This window comes from Neovison vison, chromosome 1 (assembly GCF_020171115.1).
Source record: "Neovison vison isolate M4711 chromosome 1, ASM_NN_V1, whole genome shotgun sequence".
Taxonomy (NCBI): domain Eukaryota; kingdom Metazoa; phylum Chordata; class Mammalia; order Carnivora; family Mustelidae; genus Neogale; species Neogale vison.
This window is the reverse complement of record NC_058091.1, coordinates 114,555,179-114,577,841: the sequence shown is the minus strand read 5'-3', so window position 1 is coordinate 114,577,841 and position 22,663 is coordinate 114,555,179. Positions and strand designations below refer to the sequence as shown.

Genomic DNA, 22,663 nt, shown 5'->3' with positions numbered 1-22,663 from the left:
AATTGTTCATTCCTTACATGGAAATCCAAGTGTTTTAGAGAACACTGTCTATGCATAAAAAATGTAGCTGCATTCACTCTTTCTTGATTTTCTTCTTTTAAAATATATTAATAATCACTGGGGTACCTGGGTGACTCAGTTGGTTAAGCGTCTACCTTCAGCTCAGGTCAAGATCCCAGGGTCCCAGGATTGAGCCCTACATTGGGCTCCCTGCTCAGCAGGGAGTCTGCTTCTCCCTCGGTCCCTCTCTGTATCAAATAAATAAATAAAATCCTAAAAAAATTTTAATCACTAAAATACATCAAATGACCTAATTTTTGATTAAAAAAAAATTAGAATGGAAAAGTTAGCCACTCCAGTTGGATCATACCTGCTTCTCCACCTTGACCACCCGGCCGAGCATACTGAGGTCATCGGGGGTCTCGTGTTCTGCTGTTATTTTCTCCCGGCTCTTCTTATCTGATGTGATTTGCCCTTTTCCGAGAATTTGGTCAACACTATCAGAGAAAGAGGAGATCAGATTATAAATGTTGAAGACGGAGATTGCCCTGGGGCAGAATGAAGTATTTTGAAAAGAAAAATTAAAGACAATTGTCTTTAATTTATGTAAGATGACATAAAAATGAGCTTGTTCCAGTTGATGTGCTTATTTTCTTAACATGAGAATTACACATGAGATTAATTTTCTCATTATCTGGTCCGTGATGAAGTCACTTATGGGCAATCTTCTGGAGGCGAAATTGTCCTGAACTACAAAGTAATTTGCCTGTTTGCATCTCCGACCAGGCATTTCCTGAATTTAACTGCTGAAAATATGACAAAGTCGTAATTATGATTATTTCATGTTAATAGAACAGATGCTTCAGTGAACATTTACTGCACATCTGATATGCGGGAGCTAAGCCCATAGAAAGTGATCGTCTCCACCTTTTGGAATTCTAGTTGGAGAATGCGCTGGAAACTTAAGATTAGTTCTACAACTTCTGTAGCAGTTCAATTTTATAAAAACCCTTGTTTTATAATAGTTCTATTAAAGAACTTGGAGGACCATGACCACGTGGGCCGAGACTGTAACACCACCACAGGATGAGTTAAAACCATTTCCAAGGAGACTTGATCCACTGAAATGGGGATTACTTTCTTGTGTGTGTGCTGGAGCTCAATTATCAGGACGGACTCAGCATTCCAGTTGACAGGCAGTGCCCACCTCCTGCCGTGAATCTCATCTGTTATACTGCAAACTCCACAAGGACTAAGTCATTATTTTATTACTCTCTGAACGTCCATAGTGCCTGGCACACATTAAGGGCTCAATAATTGTCTGCTGGATAAATGAATGAACGGACGAACAAATTGTGATTTCTAGAATTGATCACCAGGTGGTTTACTAAGGGCCTGGTATATGCCTCCCGCTGAGCTAAGTGTGCTATGGGCATATAAACAAATGTTTAAGACCCTTTCCTTGTGTTTTCAGAAATCTTCCAACACCAACACTGGTAATTTGTGCCTGAGAATGAAGCAAGACTCTTAAAAAACTGAGATGACTGGACATTCTGGCTTCAAGAGAACATAATCAAACGTGGTTGGAGAAAGACACCAAACTCTTTTCATCACGGAGTAAGATGCTCACCAGAGAGACAGCACAGGACCCTAAGAAAGGCAAATGCCCAGTCTTAGTCACAAGCAGAGGAATAGACTTGCACCCAGGAAACAACACAAGAGCCAACCACTCGTTTTGGAGTCCAATTCTTGGGCAAGGTTGAATACCAAAATCATGAGTGTCTCTATGCTCCGTGACAGCTCTCAATGGCTGTAGGAGGTCAGAGAAGGTAAAGGTCTGTTTCTCGAGGCCAGATAGGTGGGTAAAATTTGACGAGGAAGAAGGACGGCTTCTTCTGGAAGGATGGTTGGGATTCCGAGAATAACAAAACAACAATAGCAGCAATCATTCAAACAGCATCAGCGACAACCATTAACAGTTACTGGGCACTCGTTTAGCGTGTAGGAACTCATTCAGTCTTCATGACAACCTTATGAGGCAATCACATTATCCCTATTTTTACAGATGAGAATACTGAGATATTGCAGCCTGCAGACAGAGGCTTTTCATGTCTGATTAATATCCTTAAATAAAAAATCTACATTAAGAGCAAAAGTCCAGTTATCCATGAAAAATGAATTAGAACTCTAAGCTTCAGAGAGTTTTCTCTACAACAGAGAAGTTAACCTCAGACAGTTTTTATGCCCGTTCCTTCCCAACAAATCACATTTCTATTGCTTACCGTGTTTGGAGACTTTTAATTCTACATAACATGTCTAGATGACCAGCAGAATATTGTTCAATGACATCTTTTACATCATAGGGGCGTAATGTTTCCTTAAACTTCCGTTTTGCAACATGAAATTTCATAATCCTGTAAAAGCAACATGTTCCATGTTAATCTCCATAACTCTGCTAAAAGAAGTTATCCAAATGGCTTGCTAGTAAATATGCGAACTCTGGGGGAAAAAAAAGTCAAGCATCACATTATTTTAGGTTCCTTCAGAAATGCAACATAAAAGCCTAAGATTATAGTGGGCAATTTAAGAATATCTCACGGGAGGCACACACTGAAAGTCGAAAAACACACAAAAGAGACTTAATGGTAAGTGTTATACGTTTTTGCTGTTCACTGAAATCCTGAGTTAAAATCAAAGTCAAAATGCAATTCTGCCTTCTCTATGTGACCCTCAGAAGTTTAAGAAATAACACCTAGACTGTGTCCCTTAAGAAATATAAAAATTGTTAAAATGGTCTTTTATGTAACTATGCAATTTCAGATGTAGATATGTCTGCAAAACTTATTCTTTCTAGAGAAATGCATTCATATAGAAATTTATGAAAATTCTGTTCCATATATTACTTTTGCAGAATACTGCTCAATTAGGTAGCCAAGTTCCTTTTGTTTCAAATGTAACACATTCATCCACTACAGTTGGATATCTAAGGTTTCAGAACCAGAGATCTCTTTTATTATAATACTTCCCCGACAAAGACCTCTTGCTCTTTTCTGTTTTTAAAAGATTTTATTTGAGAGAGAGAGAACATGTGAGTGTTAGAATAAGCGGGGGGGGGTGGAGGGGTGGGGGGGTGGGGGGTGACCAAGAGAGGTAGAAGCAGACTCCTTGCTGAGCATGAGCTCTGTTCTTGGACCCTGAGATCATGACCTGAGCCAAAGGCAGATGCTTAACCCACTGAGCCACCCAGGTGCCCTGGACCTCCCGGGCTATGGTAAAACAATATTTTTTTAAAAAATTAAAAAAAAAAGATTTGTATTTATTTATTTGACAGAGAGAGACAGCGAGAGCAGGAACACAAACAGGGGGAGTAGGAGAGGGAGAGCAGGCTTCCCACTGAGGAGGGAGCCTGACTCAGGTCTCCATCCAGGAACCTGGGATCACGGCCCCAGACAAAGTCAGACACCTAATGACAGCCACCCAGGTGCCCCTAAAACAATATTTCATCAATAAATCCCATGATGCCATAAATAGCTAAGTTGCCAAGGATAAACAGTTACTGCAATAACTTGATATTATTTCTGAAGAAAGCAAAGAAGCATAACATTTTAATGAGTCTATGCAGCCTTAGTGCAGGTAAATGTTAAGCCTGCCAGTGTTTTTTCAACTTTTAAATGGCTCATAGACTCCTGTTATCACACTCATGGATCCCAGGCTGGGAATCAGTCAATTAGGCTCTGCAAACCCCAATTTAGTGTACCTTGGTGGAAAGTGGGAAGATTAGGTCTAAATGTAAAATTTAAACAGAAAATATTCAGTATGTATCCTAACTGCTAGCTGATTGCAAGGACCCCAACTTGTCTTATTGGTTGAGACGCTCCAAACTCTATCTTGTAATTATATTATTAACTTCAAATTACTTGTATCTTAATTATTTTGGAATCATTTATCCATAACATTCTTACACTCTCTCTCCACAATATTTTCCCCATCAATCTCTTCTTTGTCCAGGATAAACTTTTTTGGTCTCTTTCATTGTTTGTTTTTGTTTACAGAAACATTTAAGCATTATTCAGAGGAAAGTAGAGGAACTCTGTTTTATTTTAACCTCTTAGTATTTAGCTTTAGTTCCTAATTTGTTTATCAAATTTGTTTGGGGCTCAGTCTCCTATATTAAAAAATTTGTGAAAACTAATGAAATACCTACCCTGTGAAATTTCTGGCCCTGAGTAATTATTTGTTAACTATCTGTTTCCCCACACTAAATTGTCAGGTACATGAAAGCAGGACTGGGCCTCTTTTATTCAACAGGCAGGGGCAGGAGGGAGGTGCTTAAGAAATGTTAGCTCTTATTACTACTGCTGCTTCTACCCTGAGTATTATGATCACCATTCTTCAACTCTGTGTACTCAGAGGTGAGCACAGTTCCCTCTGCACTGTGGAAAGGAACATTTGTTGAATAAGAGAAGTAAGGAAAGAGAAAAAGAAAAGATCTGCTCATCTACGTAATAATAAGAATAACATCAGAAGAAAGGCTAATCTAACAGCCCAGACCCTCTTTACTTATCTTCAGAGTAGCTAATGTCGTCTGGGTGGGCAGGGGGGTGGAGGGGGAGGAAAAAGAATCATCTTTATACATCCCTTAGGTGGTTTTTAATTGTTGTTGTTTGTGTTTTCAATAAGATTACCACTTGTTGTGTAAGTACTTTTTTTTTTTTTTAAAGATTTTATCTACTTATTAGAGAGAGAGTGAGCAAGAGAGACAGCATGAGTAGGGGGAGGGGCAGAGGGAGAAGCAGGCGCCCCATGAGCATGGAGCCCAGTGCTGCCAGATCCCAGGACTCTGGGACCATGACCCTAGCCGAAGGCAGACACTTAACCGACTGAGCTGCCTAGGTGCCCATTAGGTGAAGTACTTTAGATGTCTTATATTCAACAGCCCTTAAGACAGTCTTATTTCCCTTTCATATTTGGGGAAACTGAGTTTCAGAGAACCTATGTGACTTGCCCCCTCACTAGCAACCAGTACGAGGCAAAGTCAGCATCTCACCCAGATACGTCTGGTTCTCACTCTCACATCACCTCCTACTTTCCTGTGGCATTAATTCTAAATGCTAAAAAGATTGGCTGGGATCTTGGCAATTTTTTTTTTTCCCGGGCTATGGTAAACGACAGCCTACATGCAGAGGGACGAGCTTTGGCATGAGTTGGTGTATTCCCATAGGCTGTAGCTTAGGCATTAGTGGTCTGGGGTGTGGCTGCCCAGTGGGGGGCCCACACACCTCCAAAGTGAATGATCTGTTTTGTCTGCAGGGGGCCCTGCCTCTGTTTGTTGTAGGTAGCTGTGTGACTGCTCTATGGTAATTTGTCTCAAGAGTTGCATGTTTTTCTCTTTTCCTTTCACAAATACTTTAACAAAAGAACAATTTGAAGGCATTCAGTAGACAGAATTATACTCTGCCCCATACTCAGTCATATTTTAAGCAGACCACGATAATTTCATTTTATTTGCATAATTTATGATTTATGAACTAGCTAAATTAAAGGAAAATCCATTTTTAAATAAATTTGATCAATATTTATAATTTTGATTTGTATTGCTTGCCAATTTCCATGGTACAAATACTCCTACCATACTTCATATTTCAAGCTATCAATGTGACATCACTGAACAAGAAGTTGGGAAGAGATGTGCAATATTATATCATTACATAGTATTTATGCCATCCAGATACAATAGATGTATATAACTCAAGAATACAGAGAGTAATATGTAGTAAAATGAGTGTTGAATGTGTATTGCCTTTGTTTTGAATATAACTTATTTCATTGTGAATTTATACAATTTAAAGTTTAAAAAAAAATAAAGTTTAATAATGGCTGTATTTAACAAGCAGCAAAATTCCCAAAAATGTAACATTCAGCTCCCGAGAGTACAAGCTGGCTCCAGCCCAATCCTGCATATACTCCTCTTTTTCAAATAACTGAAATGGTATTATTAATCCAATTTTTGTTTTTTTAAAATTCATTTCTTTAAAAAAATATTTTATTTATGTATTTGACACAGAAAGAAAGATAGCGAGAGAGGGAACACAAACAGTGAGAATGGGAGAAGGAGAAGCAGGCTTCTCTCAGAGGGAGCCTGAGGCGGAGCTCCATCCCAGGACCCTGGGATTATGACCTGAGCTGAAGGCAGATGCTTAATGGATTGAGCCACCCAGGTGCCCCTATTAATCCAATTTTTATTTTATTTTTTTTTAAAGATTTTATTTATTTATTTGAGAGAGAGAGACAGTGAGAGAGAGCATGAGCGAGGAGAAGGTCAGAGAGCGAAGCAAACTCCCCATGGAGCTGGGAGCCTGATGTGGGACTCGATCCCGGGACTCCAGGATCACGCCCTGAGCCGAAGGCAGTCGTCCAACCAACTGAGCCACCCAGGCGTCCCAATCCAATTTTTAATTCCTTACATGAAAGCAGGAAAGTCTATAAGGAAAGCACCAGAAGGAAAGCAGTACCTCCAAGGAGTGATACGATGTGTAGGAATCTATGGTAAGCCTATTAAGAACTCTAATATTGACTCAGCTGTCATCACGTGGGCATACCCAAACACCACAGAAGACCATCAGCTTCCCATCTAGGACTGCTGGTTGCTTAGCATTTATCAGGACATGATAAATCAGGGTAAACAAACCATTTTACCTGTTAGGGATTAAGTTTTCCAAGATGGACAACAAATATATTTTCTTTAAAAAAATTATTTTATTTCATTTTAGTTTTTTGGAGCACTCGCTACACTCAGCATTGGGGTTCGCACCCACAGGCTCAAGATCAAGAGTCGCAGGCTCCACTGACTGAGCCAGCCAGGCGCCAACGGACAACAAACAGATTTTCTTAACTGTCTTTGTTGTAGGTTGAAAATGAAAACGCTGAAGAGGCCTGAGGTGAGATATGAAAATTCTAAGTTGGGCAATATGTTTTATAAATGTGGAGGGAATGTTTAATAACAAAAGTCTTTTGGAAACCAGTAATTTATATAAAGGAGGATAACAGTCACTTTGCCTTTGCCAAGGACAGACCAACCATGTACTAATAGCTCTCAAAGCTGTTCCCTTCTTTCTATCTGCAATACTATATAGCCTTAGGAAGAAAAAATCTTTCAAAGTGAGACCACATTGCCCCCCTTCCTAAGATCCTTCATTGGTTCTCCACAGCCCCTCAAGTAAACATCAAATTCCTTAGCATATCGTGTAAGGCTGTTTACGGACTGGCCGCCCTCTACCTCTCTCGCCTCTCCCCCCTACTCTGTGTTTGGAACTTGAGGTTCCAGCAACAGTAACAAAAATATTTGCAGGCCCACAAAACACCATTCAATAAATCATAGGCTTCAATTATTTGCACACGCTCTTTCCTCTTCCCGAAATCCTACGATATCTTTAAGACTCAGCTCTAAAGTCACTTCTTTTATGGAAATTTCTGTGATTCTTCCAAAGTAGTTAGTCACTTGCACATCAACCTCTATTTTAGTACTTAGCACACCACCCTGTAATTATTTGCTTATCTACCCACCTCCTTCACCAGACTGTATGAGGTCCTTGAATGCAGGCCTATGTGCTCTCCCCTCAATAAGCCAACACTTGGTGCAGGGTTTAACAAACATGAGAGGTTTGTCTAGCAGCACTATGAAGGAGACTTGGTGCGCAACCCGAGGGAAGAGGGTAATGGATGGGGACCCCCCACCTTCTCTCTCCGGAGGCTCATCTCTATTCATTCCTCTGCATGCAGCCTGCACTCCAGACCTCCTGGATTTTTTTGGTCACCAAAGTGCTAATTTCTCAGGATTCTGTCTTTGCACTCTACCTGAAATGCTAACAGTTCTGTATTCAGCCAGAACATCTTTCCTTCACCTTCACAGGGGTAGATGGTCTTGCTTTGTGCCCTCAAGTGCACGGCTGTGGAGGTAAATCTGAGGCACTGTACCTCACCCACTGACTTATCAACGTCAGGGGCTATGGTTTTTACCCTAGCATCAAGCATAATCTGGATGAGTATTAGAGGGTCCGTAAGCGCTTGCTGGAGAATTGAATGGGAATTAGTCACTCTCCAGTTGTTCAAAGTTGTTTATGTTGTTTTGTGGCAAAGCAGATGCTTGTCAAGGTCTTCTTAAAAGAGTGCCTTAGAATCGGTTGGAGTTCTTCAGGCATATTTCAGGGAGCATAAATCCAGAGCTATTCGAGTACAGACAAGGGGCAGAAAGTTTTTTCTGTAAAGGGCCAGATAGTAAATATTTTATGCTTTATGGGTTGTTTAGTTTCTTTCTTTCTTTTTTTTTAGTTTATTTATTTATTTTGACAGAGAGAGATCACAAGTAGGCAGAGAGGCAGGCAGGGGAGTGGGGCGGGAAGCAGGCTCCCAGCTGAGCAGAGAGCCCAATGTGGGGTCCGATCCCAGGACCCTGAGATCATGACCCGAGCTGAAGGCAACAGCTTTAACCCATTGAGCCACCCAGGCGTCCTGGGTTGTCTGGTTTCTGTTGAAACCATTCAACTTTGCATTGTGGCATGAGAGCAACCACAGACAATACATAAACGAGTAAGTGTAGATGTGTTCTAATAAAACTTTATTTATAAAAACAAGCATTGGGTTGGATTTTGGTTATAGTTTGCTGTTCCACTGTCTAGATAAGAGTGATGAGGAAATGCCTTCAGGCCAGGAATAAACAAAAGCTCATGACATGAGCTGGCTTGGGGAAAAAAAAAACAGAAGACTTTGGTGGCCTTCTACATACTTATAAATATGTTTAATATGATCTATATCTTGCCTGGTAGCAAGAAGTGTTTAAGCAAGCCATTCTAGAGTAAAATTCAGACCTTTAAGAAACATTTAACAGTTAGGGCACCTAGAATGAGCCAACAGAATGGCTCTGTTTGTTAAGCACTCAACTCTTCGGTTTTGGTTCAGGTCATGGTCTCAGGGTCCTGAGATCAAGTCCCATGTCATGGGATCTGCGCTCCGCAGGGATTCTGCTTGAAATTCTCTTCCTCTCCCTTTGCCCCTCCCCCACTCTTTTTCTAAAATAAATAAATATATTTTAAAAAGACTTAACAAAAAAGGAAACATTCAACAATTAAGATGATAATGCCAAGTAGTACTTTATAGTATCATCCTATGAGAGGGGTAGTACTGTCATCTTCATGTTGTAGGTAAGGAAACTGAGGCATAGAGAGGTTAAATACCTTGCCTGCGGTTGCATAGTTAGTAGATGTGCAATTGGGATTTGAACCAGTTTGGCTCTAGTGTTGAGCTCGTTATCACAATATTGTACTATTGCCTTAATATTAAGATCTTATATATATATATTTTTAAGACTTTATTTATTCGAGAGAGAGAGAGCATGAACATGAGTTGGGGAAGGGGCAGAGGAAGTGGGGAAGCAGACTCCATCCTGGGCAGGGAGCTCGGAGGCCCAGCTCCATTCCAGGACCCTGAGATCATGACCTGAGCGGAAGGCAGATGCTCAACTGACACTGAGCCACCCAGGCGTCCAGATCTTGTATTTTAACACAAAATAACAAGAACAAAAAAGATACTTTGCTATAATAATACAAGTTCTTCTCACTCACAGGTGTCTGGCACACACGTTCTCAATAAGGCTGCCAAGCGAGTGGCCTGTTCTTTTTGGTGTGGCTGGAGGGTCCTTGGGAGGACCAAACGAAGGCTGGGGGCTAAGTTCTGCTCTCAGTGGCGTCTTTTTTTCATGAGCATCAACTGCACCCCCAGAACTAGTACAGCGGGAGCAAACACTCCTAAAGCTTGTTTCCGTTGCAGGGCGGGGAAGCAGGAGGCTGGCTAGGTCTGCGAGAAGGAAACGCCTGGCCCGAAGCTGACATGCGGCGCAGTACCACTAGAGGGGGGAAAAGATTCGTCACAAACCTGATCGACCGTCCCCCTCCGGCTGAAACCGAAGGCAGTCTGCTCACACACTTCTGAGCACGAAGAAATAACTACCGCGAAGTTAAACTCTGGGTAGAATATATCTATATATACACACAAACACATGTGCACTTATAAGGAAATGTAGGTGCATTTGTTGTGCTGCCATGAGTTATAAAATCTTGCAGAAGTCTTCTTCCAGCCGACTAAATCAGGGGAACGACACTGCTTATGAATATGCAGAGATAGGAACCAGCAGAAGAGGAGCGGCAGCGACTGCGGCCGCCACGGAACAGATGGACGAGCCCGGCCCGCAGCCAAAGCGCGGGCCGGGCGGCGAGGGCTCAGACTGTGAACTGCAGAGGCAGCCTCGCGGGCTGGAAGACGGACCGCAGCGCTTCCCGAGCTCGGCGGCTCCCGGGCACTGCGCAAAACGCCGATGCCTCGGTCCCCCCTCCGTTTTCTCTGATCCGGGGTGTGGGCCCCGAGATTCTGTAGAACTCTTCGGGCCATTCCACGGTGTAGCCCAGGTCAAGAGCTTCCGAAACGGAGGTGGGAGCGCCTACCGTGCGGTCGGACTGGGCTCTGGGCGAGGCGCTGGGGGCCGGGGGGTGGGTGGGAGAGGGGCACTGACTCCGCTGAAAGGGGCTGGCAGAGGTGAAGGAGCCTCCAGGGATTATTTGTCTCCAGATTCTTCCTCTCTCCAGTCCTTGTGGAAGGCAGCAGTCCCTGGGGCCAGGAGCTCCTACAGAATCCAAGAGCCTCGTTTGTCCCGAGCCAGGAGCTCCTTGGATGAGCTCCATGCGGTCGCATCCCTAAGCGATGCCCCAGGCGTGTCTGACGCGTGGGACTCAAGAATTCACTCCTGGATTCTTTCGCTCACCTTAGCAGACATTTCTTGAGTGCCTCCTCCATGCCAGGCTCGGTGCCGGATGTCAGGAATACGGCCATGCAGAAATAAACCCTGTTGCTTGAGCCCTTCCTGTCTGGGAGGGCAGACGGTGTGTAGTGGAAGGGGTGGGAAGCTCAGGCCAGGGGGAGGGGTGAAGAGAAGTGTTTAACCCAGACTGGTGTAAGTGACAGGAGACAATATCTGGACAGGACAGTCCTTTACTCTCTGCGCCCTCACGTCTGGGAATTATATGACCAAATTTTTTCAGGCTGTAGAAATGGTCCCTTACCTTCCCACATCCTGTTATTGGTGTGGATGCATATTTCTCCCTCTGACCCCTCTTCTTACCTTATGCTGATCAGTTGGGTTGATCTACTCTACTGACATGCTTTCCATAACCCCTCCTTCCCAGGAGGGATAATCCTACTCCCTGACTTCTGACTGCAAGAAACACAGCATCTGGGACACCTGGCTGGCTCAGTCCATTCAGTGGCTGCCTTTGGCTCAGGTCATGATCCCAGGGTCTGGGATCAAGTCCCGAATCGTGCTCCTTGCTCAGCAGGAAGCCTGCTTCTGCTCTCTATTTCTCTGACAAATAAATAAATAAAATCTTAAAAAAAAAAATTCTCTCTCTTCCTCTCCCTCTGCCCCTCCTGCCCATTCTTTCTCTAAAAAAAAAAAAAAAGAAAAAGAGAGAAAGAAACACAGCATCTATCTGCCTTAAAAGCAGATAAAAGGGTGCTAGGGCTCATTCTTGAAGAGATCCAGGACCTTTGGATCACCAAAACTTCCCCAAGGCAGCCCTCTCTTGCCTTTCAGAGATTGGTCTGGGGATGGGTGGTGCTGATCACTGAGCAAACTTGTCGGACGACGAGAACTGTGGAACTTGATATTTGGGGTTCACCATTAAAGGCATGCGTGTTACTTGTTTGGATGATTTGTTAATGTTACTTCTCTGTTAACACATAAACAGGACTCAGTAATGCAGATTTGTGTATATCTATATTTGGACTCTGAAAATCCTTCAAAGCTAGTTATAGAACTATACCTCCAAGACTCCTTTACCTTTCTTTCATGTTACATTGGGCTACTAGCCAGTGACTAAGAAGACACAGGAGCTCCTGGATGCACTGACCAATCTCATTTTCCAGCTTCCAATCCTTGCTGGGGATGTGTAAATTAGCACCCCTCATACGCAGTCCTTTAGATGCCTTATTGTATAAGTTCCCACCTGGCTGACTTAGGGAACAGGACCCATTCTCTGGCCGCAACTGCTGGCACATGGATATCGTTCTTCTAATACTTGTTATTACTGAGTTTTATATTCAGGATTTGGTAGGCTCTCCTATACCTTCTTTTTTTTTTTTTTTTTTAAAGGGGGATAAGAATAGTAGAACCCAAGCAAGAACTTCCAGATTCAAGCAAGTCTACAAACAGTTAACTCTCCTCTTAGGATTTTGTGAGCATTGATCCAGTAACTAAATTTGGGAATTTTGTTTCCCTAGGAGTATAAAATTCTGCATACATTTTAAAGTATGAATAAGTAAATAAATAAAGTGCCCATACCCATTGATTGCTCTTGAATATTTTTAGTCATAACAATGAATAGGCGTTTCAGTTTAAATTATAACCAAATAAAAGATTAGAAATTAGATGCTGCAGAGTAAGTGTGTCTTCCACGAAAACACTAGTTTAATGCAGCCTCTGAGCAAAATGTGGCCACGAGCAATTATCTCCAAAACAGAAACAAGCAAAAGAGAATATTCCAGGGACTATATTAGCTGATTTTAAAAATATGTGTTAAATGATCCATAAAATGTTCTTGTAGCAGCGTCCCTTACTGAAACATGCCATAGACTTGGCTGTCAAGAATGTCTTAACAGTGACTTGCAAACAAAGACTCATCACCTCTGCTAAAATAGCAGAGACGCTATCAGCAAAATTAAGAACGGGTGATGATTAAACAGCTTGTAGGTTTAACAAAAACCCACAACGGCAAATATGTGCCTCTGCTTCTCTATTTGTGGAGTATTCTTGTCTGAAGTATGGAGCGAGATTTGAGAAGGATTCAGAGATGAGAATGCATTTTAGGGGACAGTCCAGGCAATGGTCCTGCACGTGCCCTTCAGAATAGGAAGAACACAAGGGCGAGGAAACTGGAAAACCTTGTTGCCCAACCCAGGGTTACCGCAAGGCCTGATTTGCATACCCGCCTGAGCAACTCTGACAAGCCATCATGGTTCTTCTCTTTGCTGATCAAATCTGAGCCATTTCAGCAGAGTTGATGAGCCTTTGCTAGTTGCAAAGAAATGCTTGACGTTTTATCTATGTTCTTATTAGAGTGAAAGATTCTGATAGATAATTTAGAAAAATGTTCTGTTTACCATCTGGCTTGAAACCCTTTTGCCTCTACTGAATTCTCCTCCAGAGTCACTGACGACCTCCCGGTTGTCAATGCTAAAGGACCTTCTCACACTTTCTCTTCTTGACTTCTTAGCCGAACTGAACACAGTGGAGCCGGCCCCTGGCTCAGAGGGCTGTCCGCTGGCCCCTCCTCCGCACGCCCCTCCTGTTTTCCCCGACAGTCTGGCTGCTGGGTTAGTCTCCACCAAAGCCTTCTTCCTTTGGCAGCTCCCTCCAGGTTTGTGAGCCTTAAATCCTGTGGTGACCTTCTGTCTTCACTCCCACACCCCCTTTAGGTGACACTTCTGCAAAGCATTTATGTCTGTGCCCATGACTACCAAGTTAGTCCCCATTCCAGATTTTTCTCCTGGGCTTCTGAAGCCCAGCCTCACCTGTGTGCTGGGTCCCACGGTGACCCTGCAAGCTTACCAGTCACAACAACGCATCCTCTTCCCACAAGCCAGCCTCTGCCTGACCTGCTCCCTCCAGATGTCCCCTCCTGATTCCTCCTGCTCTTTCACTCTGTCTTTTTAACCTACAAATACCCAAATCCTGTCATTTTCTCATGTCTGAAGGGCTTTGAACTCTGTCCTTCAGGACTCTTCATCGCCATGGGCTGGCCCCCCATGCAGAGCCAGGTACGGTAACAACAATGGTCCCCTCTTTCCAATCCATTCCTTGCAGGGAGTCATAGTCCTAAGTATCAGAATAAATCACCAGTCCGACAAACTTACTTCCATACTTAGTCTCCACGCCCTCCGGCTTGCTCTAATGGCGCCTGCTCCTCCCTTGAGTCTAACTTCTCCTCCCCATGTTCTCTACCCCACCAGCACTGATACCGTCTTCAGATCTGGTTCTCAGCAACTGCGGCTCCCTCTGCCTGAACTCACACCCCTTTTAGTAATCTGGCTGGTACCTACAAAGCCACCAGATCTCTTCTAGGATGTCCCCTCTTCTAGAAAGTCTTCCTATATGCCATCTCCCACGTAAGTGCTGAATTTCTATCTGTCCAAATAGCCCAGACTTCTATTATTATAGCGATCTGTCGCTTGGCATCACAATTGACTTTTCTTCTGGCAGCCCTTCAAGGTTCTAAGCAGGGATCCATCTTTCTTGTTAATGTATATTCTGGTGTCTGGTGCAGAGTAGAAGTGCTCTCTCCCTCCCTCTCTCTCTCTCTCTATATATATATATATATTCACATATATATATGAGTGTGCATATATATATATATATATAAAACATATATATATGTTTTAGAGTCCATGTACGGATTCTTTGGGGGAGTTTATAGCCAGGCCTCTGTGTGGGTGGGGTTGGGAGGGGAGAGGAGAGGTAGCTTCTCCCTTTCACAGTCCTTTTCTTGGGAGGGTTCCTGGGAAGGCAGCAAGCTACCTGGAACATTGCTTTGTGGTTGGGTGGAAAAATTGCTTTTCCCGCCCTGAGTGATGCTGCTCTGAGTGATTCCTCAGCACAGATGGTGAGGACATAACTTCAAGAGGTGACAGCAAGTGCTTTCTGGGGAAGAGGGTGCAGGCAGGCAAGGCCACAAACCTTTGGAAGTTGGGAGTACCCCTGAGAAGAGAGAAAGAAGTGCTCCTCTCCTGTGACATATCGGTGGAGTTCAGAAAGGAGAGGGTCTGGCCTGAGCAGTGGAAGGGCAAAGTAGGCAGTACACTGGGAAGGCAGTATGGAGCCCAGAAATGTGAAGGTTATAATAGCCAGCTTACGTAGTGCTTACCCTGTGCCCAGCACTGTTCAAAGTGCTCTGCAAATGTTAATTCAATCAAACCCCCCCTCAGCCCTACAAGGTCAATCCCATTACCCTCCTCACTTCACCAACAAGGAAATGAGGCACTGAGAGGTGACATGGGTTGCTCAAGGTTGCACAGAGGCTATCATTTCTTGGATCACTCCTCAGAGCAACTCTCAGGAGGGTGGGGGCTGGGGGTAGAATGAGCTCATGATGCCGGGGGAAAGTCGGCTGCAGCTTCAACTTAAAAATTCTTTATTTATTCCTTTGATTTTCTAGAAGGCTGGTTTGGCCTGGGAAATAAAATGTTGTGTACAAGTGAAACTCAGCAGGCATGGTGATTACTGCTTTGGTATATTAAGAGAAGTTAAGAACATGATGCAATCAACTTCTCGGTCATTTCTGTTCAGAATAATGAGTAGTCTCCATTGGGCTGTTTTGGTTATCTTTTTTTTTTTTTTTAAAGATTTTATTTATTTATTTGAGAGAGAGACAATGAGAAAGAGCATGAGCGAGGAGAAGGTCAGAGAGTGAAGCAGACTCCCCATGGAGCTGGGAGCCTGATGTGGGACTCGATCCCGGGACTCCAGGATCATGCCCTGAGCCGAAGGCAGTCGCCCAACCAACTGCGCCACCCAGGCGTCCCTGTTTTGGTTATCTTTACAAGAATAGGCTGTATGGTGTTCTGATTCTTTCTTTCTTTCTTTCTTTTATTCTTTTTTTTTTCTTAAAGATTTAAATATTTATTTACTTGACAGAGAGAGAGAGAGAGAGCAAGCGAGCACAAGTAGGCAGAGCAGCAGGCAGACAGAGAGGGGGAAGCAGGGTCTCCACTGAGCAGGGAGTCCAATGCGGGGCTCGATCCCAGGACCCTGACATCATGGCCTGAGCTGAAGGCAGATGCATAACCGAGTGAGCCACCCAGGCGCCCCTGTTCTGATTCATTTCTTGACAATTGACAGAAATAGTCGCATAAAGCAAGCTGATAAGAGAACAGCTGTTGTTGAGGATCTCGTTAGTAATTCTGTTAAAAATGCAGGGAAGAGGCAGGTTAGCTTTGCATCATTTTAGTGGCCAGAGCTCATTCTGCAACTACGTAATAAACCCTTCACATAGCACTTCCCTGAAGCCTTGGTATGCCTATCTCAGAATTTATCTAGCCAGTTCAGTACAGGAAAACAAATACGAACATTTCTTTTTATTTTTTAAAAATTATTATTCTGAGAGCTAAAATAACAATAAGAAAGAACAAGAGTTGTGAAGATGTGGACAAAAAGGAATTCTCGTGCACTGTTGGTGGGAAAGTGAATTGGTGCAGTCACTGTGAAAGACAGTATGGATGTTTCTCAAAAAATTAAAAATAGAAATACTATACGATCCAGTAATTTTACCGGGTATTTACCCAAAGAAAACAAAACACTAATTTGAAGAGGTACATGCGCCCCTATGCTTATTGCAGCACTATTGACAACAGCCAAAATACGGAAGCAACCTGCGTGTCCATCGTAGACAAATGGATAAAGAAGAGATGGTATATATATAAAATAGAATACTATGCAGCCATAAAAGGATGCTATCTTGCTATTTGTGACCATATTAATGAATCTAGAGGGTATAATGTTAAGTGAAATAAGTCAGACTGAGAAAGGAAAACACCAGATGATTTCACTCATACGTGGAGTCTAAAAAACAAAACAAATGAATAAACAAGCAAACAAACAGAAAGCAGAATCAGATCTATAAATACAGAGCACACATTGATGGCTGCCAGAGGGAAGTGGAGTGGGATGCTGGGCTGAAAGAGTGAAGAGGGAATGGGAAGTACAGGCTTCCGGTTATGGAATGAATAAGTCTCAGGAATAAAATGCACAGCATGGGGAGTATAGTCAACGAGATGTAATAGCATTGTATGGTGACAGACCGTAGCTACAGTTGGGGTGGACCTAGCATAATCTACAGAGAAGTTGAATCACTATACTGTACACCTAAAAATAGTGTAGCATTGTGTATCAACTATACTCAAATAAAAATATTATGAAAATTAGTACTCTGAAACTTTTTTACAAATATAGAGGTTTTTTTTTTTACTTTTTTACAAATATAAAGTTATTGGATAGAACTTTAAGCAATTGTTGTTATTTATTTTGTATTATTTATTTATATTAATTATTTTGAATTAATGAGCTTATATTAATTCTTGTGGGAAATATTATGCCAGATTCTCACTTATGTAGTGTTTATACAATGCTAAATATAAGCTTGAAAGGTAACGGTCAACCTCTTTAGATATTCCCAGATATCCAGATGTTTTATATTGTGAGGGAACATATATAAGGTAATTGATGGGTTTATTTTATTTTATTTTTTTTTAAAGATTTTATTTATTTATTTGACAGAAAGAGATCACAAGTAGGCAGAGAGGCAGGCAGAGAGAGAGGAAGGGAAGCAGGCCCCCTGCTGAGCAGAGAGCCCTATGTGGGACTCGATCCCAGGACCCTGAGATCATGACTTGAACCGAAGGCAGCGGCTTAACCCACTGAGCCACCCAGGAGCCCCTGATGGGTTTATTTTTAATCTGAAAATTTTGATATTGTGTCTGAGAAAGTATTTTTTTTTTTTAAGATTTTACTTATTTGAGAGAGACTGAGAGAGAGCACTAGAGGTGTGGAAGGGCAGAGGGAGAAGCATGCATTCCCCTGAGCAGCGAACCTGATGTGGGGCTCCATCCCAGGATCCTGGGATCATAACCCGGGCCAGAGGCAGATGCTTAATCAACAGAGCCACCCAGGTGCCCCTAGAAAGTATTTGTTGAACATTGATAGGAAAACTGTATCTTACCACGTGTTATCTGAATTGTTATTTCATATGTTAAAGCCCTAGCTCCCAATACCTCAGAATGTGACTGTATTTTGAGACAGGGCTTTAAAAGAAGTGATTAAGTTGAAATAAGATCCTTAGGGAAGGGCCTGCTCCAACCTGAGTGGTGTCATTATAAGAATAGGAGATGTGGACGCAGATCTGTGGGCTCACAGACAAAAGATGATGTGAGGACACAGAGAGAAGGTGGCTATCTGCAAGCCAAAGAAAGAGGCCTCAGAAGAAACAACCCTGCTGATACCTTGATCTTGGGCTTCCAGCCTCCGGAACTGTGAGAAAGGAAATTTCTGTCGTTGAAACCACCCAAACTGTGGTATTTTGTTGTGGCAGCCCTAGCAAATGAATACACCATGATATAATGAAAAGTGAGTGCGTAGAATGTTCAAGAGTTTATCAATTTGCTTGTCAATCTGTTTTCAAGAGTTTATCAATTTTCTTGTCAATCTGTTGACTTCCCTGCTAATGTCATCTTTCTCTTTGTTATTTATAAAAGATTTTATTTATATATTTGAGAAAGCATTCCAGCAAGAGGGGGAGAGGAGGGGCAGAGGGAGAAGCCAACTCTGGGCTCCATCCCAGGACCCTGAGACCATGCCCTGAGCAGAAAGCAGACATTTAAACTCACGGAGCCACCCAAGCTCCCCTCGTCTTTCTATTTAGAGATTGATTTCTATGAGTGAACGAAATGAAAATTAACATTGTTGGTATTAAATCATTAACAAAATATAGAATGTTTGTGAAAAATAAGTACAATCGTCATTCCCAGTAATGAGTCTGGGATCACCACCTCCAGCAACTCTGTGCCCTCCCACTAAATAATATTTTGAGAATAATCTGTGATAATCCTGGAGGAATTATACAAAACTAAGTATTCTTCTGATTTTTAAGACATATTTTGGAAATGTCTAAGAATAGCCATTGTTCGTTACTATAAAAACTGATGTCAGTCACTGAAAAAAAAGTCTCTGAGTGCATTTGGATAACATAATCCAGACAAGTTCAGACAGTGGCCTTAGTCATCTCAAAAAATCTTTACTGCCCAAAATAACTAGAAATTAGAAAATGGCAGATGCTTAGTAAATATTAATAACCAAAGCAAGAGCTCCTGTTTTGCTCCTGGGGGATGTAGTGGTTTTGTTTTCCGTGTTGTCATCCTTGCAGTGCAATACATATTTTCTGTTATACATCTTCATGTTAATTTGGCTCTTAGGAAAAACCATTATTATTATACGAGCTACTGGAGGACAAAAGGCATATTCAACTATTCATCTTAAATAATCAAACCACCAAAAAATAACAAGAAAAATGCCAAAACAAAGTTGCTCTTTTAGAGGTGAATAATGGATGGTTCATGCTTGCAAGCAATAACACAGACAAACACAATAGCATTTTAGATGAGCTGCAAGAAATGGGAGCGTTCTGGCCAAAGACATTCCTGTCAATGGCTATGCAGCTTTTTTCATTTAATTGGGCTGAAGAAAAGGACACTTCTGCATAAGATTTAGGGATTTACAACAGCAAACTCCTTTTCAGAACTGCCAATTGTACTGGTGGGTCTTTTAATCATGTATTTTTAGAAATTAAGTAGTATCACGAGTTGAAGATTTCCAATGAAGTTATTAACTACTGAGCGTAGCTATTGCGTTTTTTAGAGAATCCACGAATTTTAAGGGGAACTCAGAATCAGGATACGGGGGAGAAAAACATCCCCCTTGAGCGTCACACAGGGGCAAGCAGAAAGCTCCAGTTCACAAAAAGGAGATACACGTAAATAATAAAGTCCCCTTAAAAGTAAGAACCAGAAAGAATTCTGAAAAGCAAGGGAATTCTGCAAAGGACTTCACAAAAATCAGGCAAGTTTCAAGAGGATGGCAGAAAAGTAAATCTCAAGCAGCCGCTGAAGTGCTTAGCTAGCAGAATAAACCTATTTCGTTTTCTTTCTTGCGGCTCACAATTCTTTTTATAGGTTGTGAGGCAAAAGCAGAAAGCTTCAGAAGGTCTTGGGAAATGAACAAATTGGGTTAAGTATGACTTTTAGGAAACCTAATCTGTTCCCATTAGATAAGATTTTACTGTACTGTTGCAAGTCAGACTAACTGTGGATGAATTGCCCCATCTTCACTATAGGGTCTTTGAGGGATGGAATGAATGAATATGAAGAATTTCAAGGTGACTTCTTGACCAGCAATGCCCAAGAGAACTTTCTGCAGTGATGCAAATACACAGTGTCTTCTGAGCCCAGTATAGCAGCCACTTGTGGCTCTTGAGAACTTGAAGTGTGGGTAGTGCCACTGATGAACTGAATTTTTAAAAAAGATTTTATTTATTTATTTGAGAGAGAAAGTGAGTGAAAGAGAGCACGAGCGGGTGGAAGGTCAGAGGGGGAAGCAGACTCCCTGTGGAGCTGGGTGCCTGATTCGGGACTAGATCCCGGAAGTCCGGGATCACCACCTGAGCTGAAGGCAGTTGCTTAACTGATTGAGCCACCCAAGTGCCCTGATGAACTGAATTTTAAGTCTGATTTAAATTAATTCAAATTTTACTAGCCTCATGTGGCCACAGGTCACCGTATCAGACAATGCAGTTCTAGATCCTTTCTGTCCCTTTTAACTGAAAGCTTCAACCGTCATTTTGCCACATATCCTCGGGTTTTCTGGGCTGAAATATTACCTAAGGCATCCAGGTTCCCCAGGGGTAGGGAGATCATATAACTTGAGATACTTTGAGAAACACAGGGAGTATTAACAATGAACGATTATGATGAGACAAGAGGCATCATCTAGGATGGTCCATGGCCCGTGAGGAGGTGCGGTCCTCCACCCATAGTTTGTTGCTCTAGGGTTCCATTGAGAAGTTACTGGATTTTATTTCTTTTTAGGGTGCTGTAACAGACAAGGTATAAGTATCTTCTTGGGTACACATTTTTATCAACCGTGATTTTCTTTGCCTTAACAAACATTTATCAAAATCTTTAAACTCTTTTCTGCTTTCCCAGTGATTCCCAAACATCAAGTAAAGCAATTTCTAACGATACAAAATGACCAACTAAAAATAGAAGTAAAGAATCAGTCATGCTGATCTCTGAAATTAGACTAAGTATCTGGATAGCTAAGTTGGGTTGGATATTTTAAGTTTTCTTCTGGCTTTTTGGTAAGAGGCAGAGAGAGCCAAAAAGATCAGAGGTATTTCTTTGCAACAAAGTCACTCAGGGTTCAGGGACAGATTAAAATTCTCCCAAAGGGATTAAACTAGGCAGGCTGAGTTTGCAGCACTTTCTTTAGTCCAGATCCTAAATTTTGGAGTGAGTGGATCCTGGAAATATAAAGGTAAATTGCCTTGGGTACTCTATTAGATTCTGTCATTGGAAGAGGAGTATATTAACATCAGCTTTTTAATTTAATTTAATTTATTTTTTTATATTTTAAATTATTATTATTATTATTTTTAAAAGATTTTATTTATTTATTTGACACAGAGAGGGGGGTGGTAGAAGCAGGTTTCCCGCTGAGCAGAGAGCCTGATGCAGAGCTCAATCCTGTGACTGAAGGCAGAGGCTTAACCTGCTGAGCCACCCAGGTGCACCCTCCCTTTTTAAAAAAATATTTTATTTATTTGACAGAGAGAGACACAGCGAAAGAGGGAACACAGCAGGCGGAGTGGGAGAGGGAGAAGCAGGCCTCCTGCTGAGTAGGGAGTCTGATGCGGGGCTCCATCCCAGGACCATGGGATCATGACCTGAGCTGAAGGCAGACGCTTAAAGACTGAGCCACCCAGACACTCCTTAAGATCAGCTTTTAAATTCCATATCTATTTAAAGCATATTTAGAGCCCCAAGTCCCCTCCTTGCCTCATCTCGGTGGATGGCTGCCCATTGTATTCTCATCCCAGCAGAAGTCTGGGGTTTTATTCTCTGGGGAGATCTCTGAACTGCAGGATGCTGGGCACATATCCTAACCCTAACCTTAACCCAAATCCTAATCCTAATCCTAACTCTAACCCTACTCCTAAACTCTAACCCCTAATCTCTAACTCTAAATAACCCTCAGGAGAGGTCTCTGAAATGCAGGATGTCAGGTACATACCCCTAAGCCTAATCATAACCCTAACCCAAAATCTGAGAAAAAAAAAAAAAAACACAAGATGTGGTATATATACACACTGGAATATTACTCAGCCATGAGAAGAATGAAAACTTGCTATTTGCAACGATGTGCATGGAGCTAGAGAGTATTATGCTAAGCAAAATATGTCAGTCAGGGAAAGACAAATACCATATGATTTCATTCATATGTAGAATTTAAGAAACAAAACAAACGATCATAGGGGAAAAAGAGAGAGAGAGACAAACCAAGAAATAGACTGTTAACTATAGAGAACAAAGCGATGATTACCAGAGGTGAAGTGGGTGGGGAAGATGGGTTAAGTGGGTGATGGGGGTCAAGGAGGCACTTGTTGTATGGAAGTGTCAGATCACTGCACTGCACACCTGAAACTAACACTACGTTGTAACTAACTGGAATTTAAATAAAATCTTAAAAGCCAAAAAATCAGCATTCAGCCAGAGAGGAGCAAGTCACTGCAGAGGACTTCAGGTTTCTCCTACTCAGAATTCAACCCGTTTTGAAATAACCTAGTGGGATTTTTCTTTGATGTAAGATACAGAACCATGGATCAGAGTATCAAGTCATAAAAATAATTTTATAAATCCAATTACGTCTATACACAAAATGCCCCGAAAGCCTACAAATTCTCACGACAAGTCAATTCTCAGGGAATCTCTCCGGCATGGCCTGGCATTCCGAATCTCGCTT

At 42.2% G+C, this 22,663-nt stretch overlaps 1 protein-coding gene across 2 annotated transcripts in view; it reads right to left on the bottom strand.

Moving 5' to 3' along the window:
* The window catches only part of KCNQ5 (potassium voltage-gated channel subfamily Q member 5), a 532,023-nt gene that overhangs the window by 5,348 nt on the left and 504,012 nt on the right, over positions 1-22,663 (bottom strand). For both annotated transcript variants that reach the window (XM_044254576.1, XM_044254585.1), the window contains 2 exons: positions 2,283-2,414; positions 371-497 (listed from right to left, as the gene is read on the bottom strand). In XM_044254576.1, the coding sequence (XP_044110511.1) occupies positions 371-497; positions 2,283-2,414 (259 nt within the window). The remainder of the gene's footprint in view (positions 1-370; positions 498-2,282; positions 2,415-22,663) is intronic.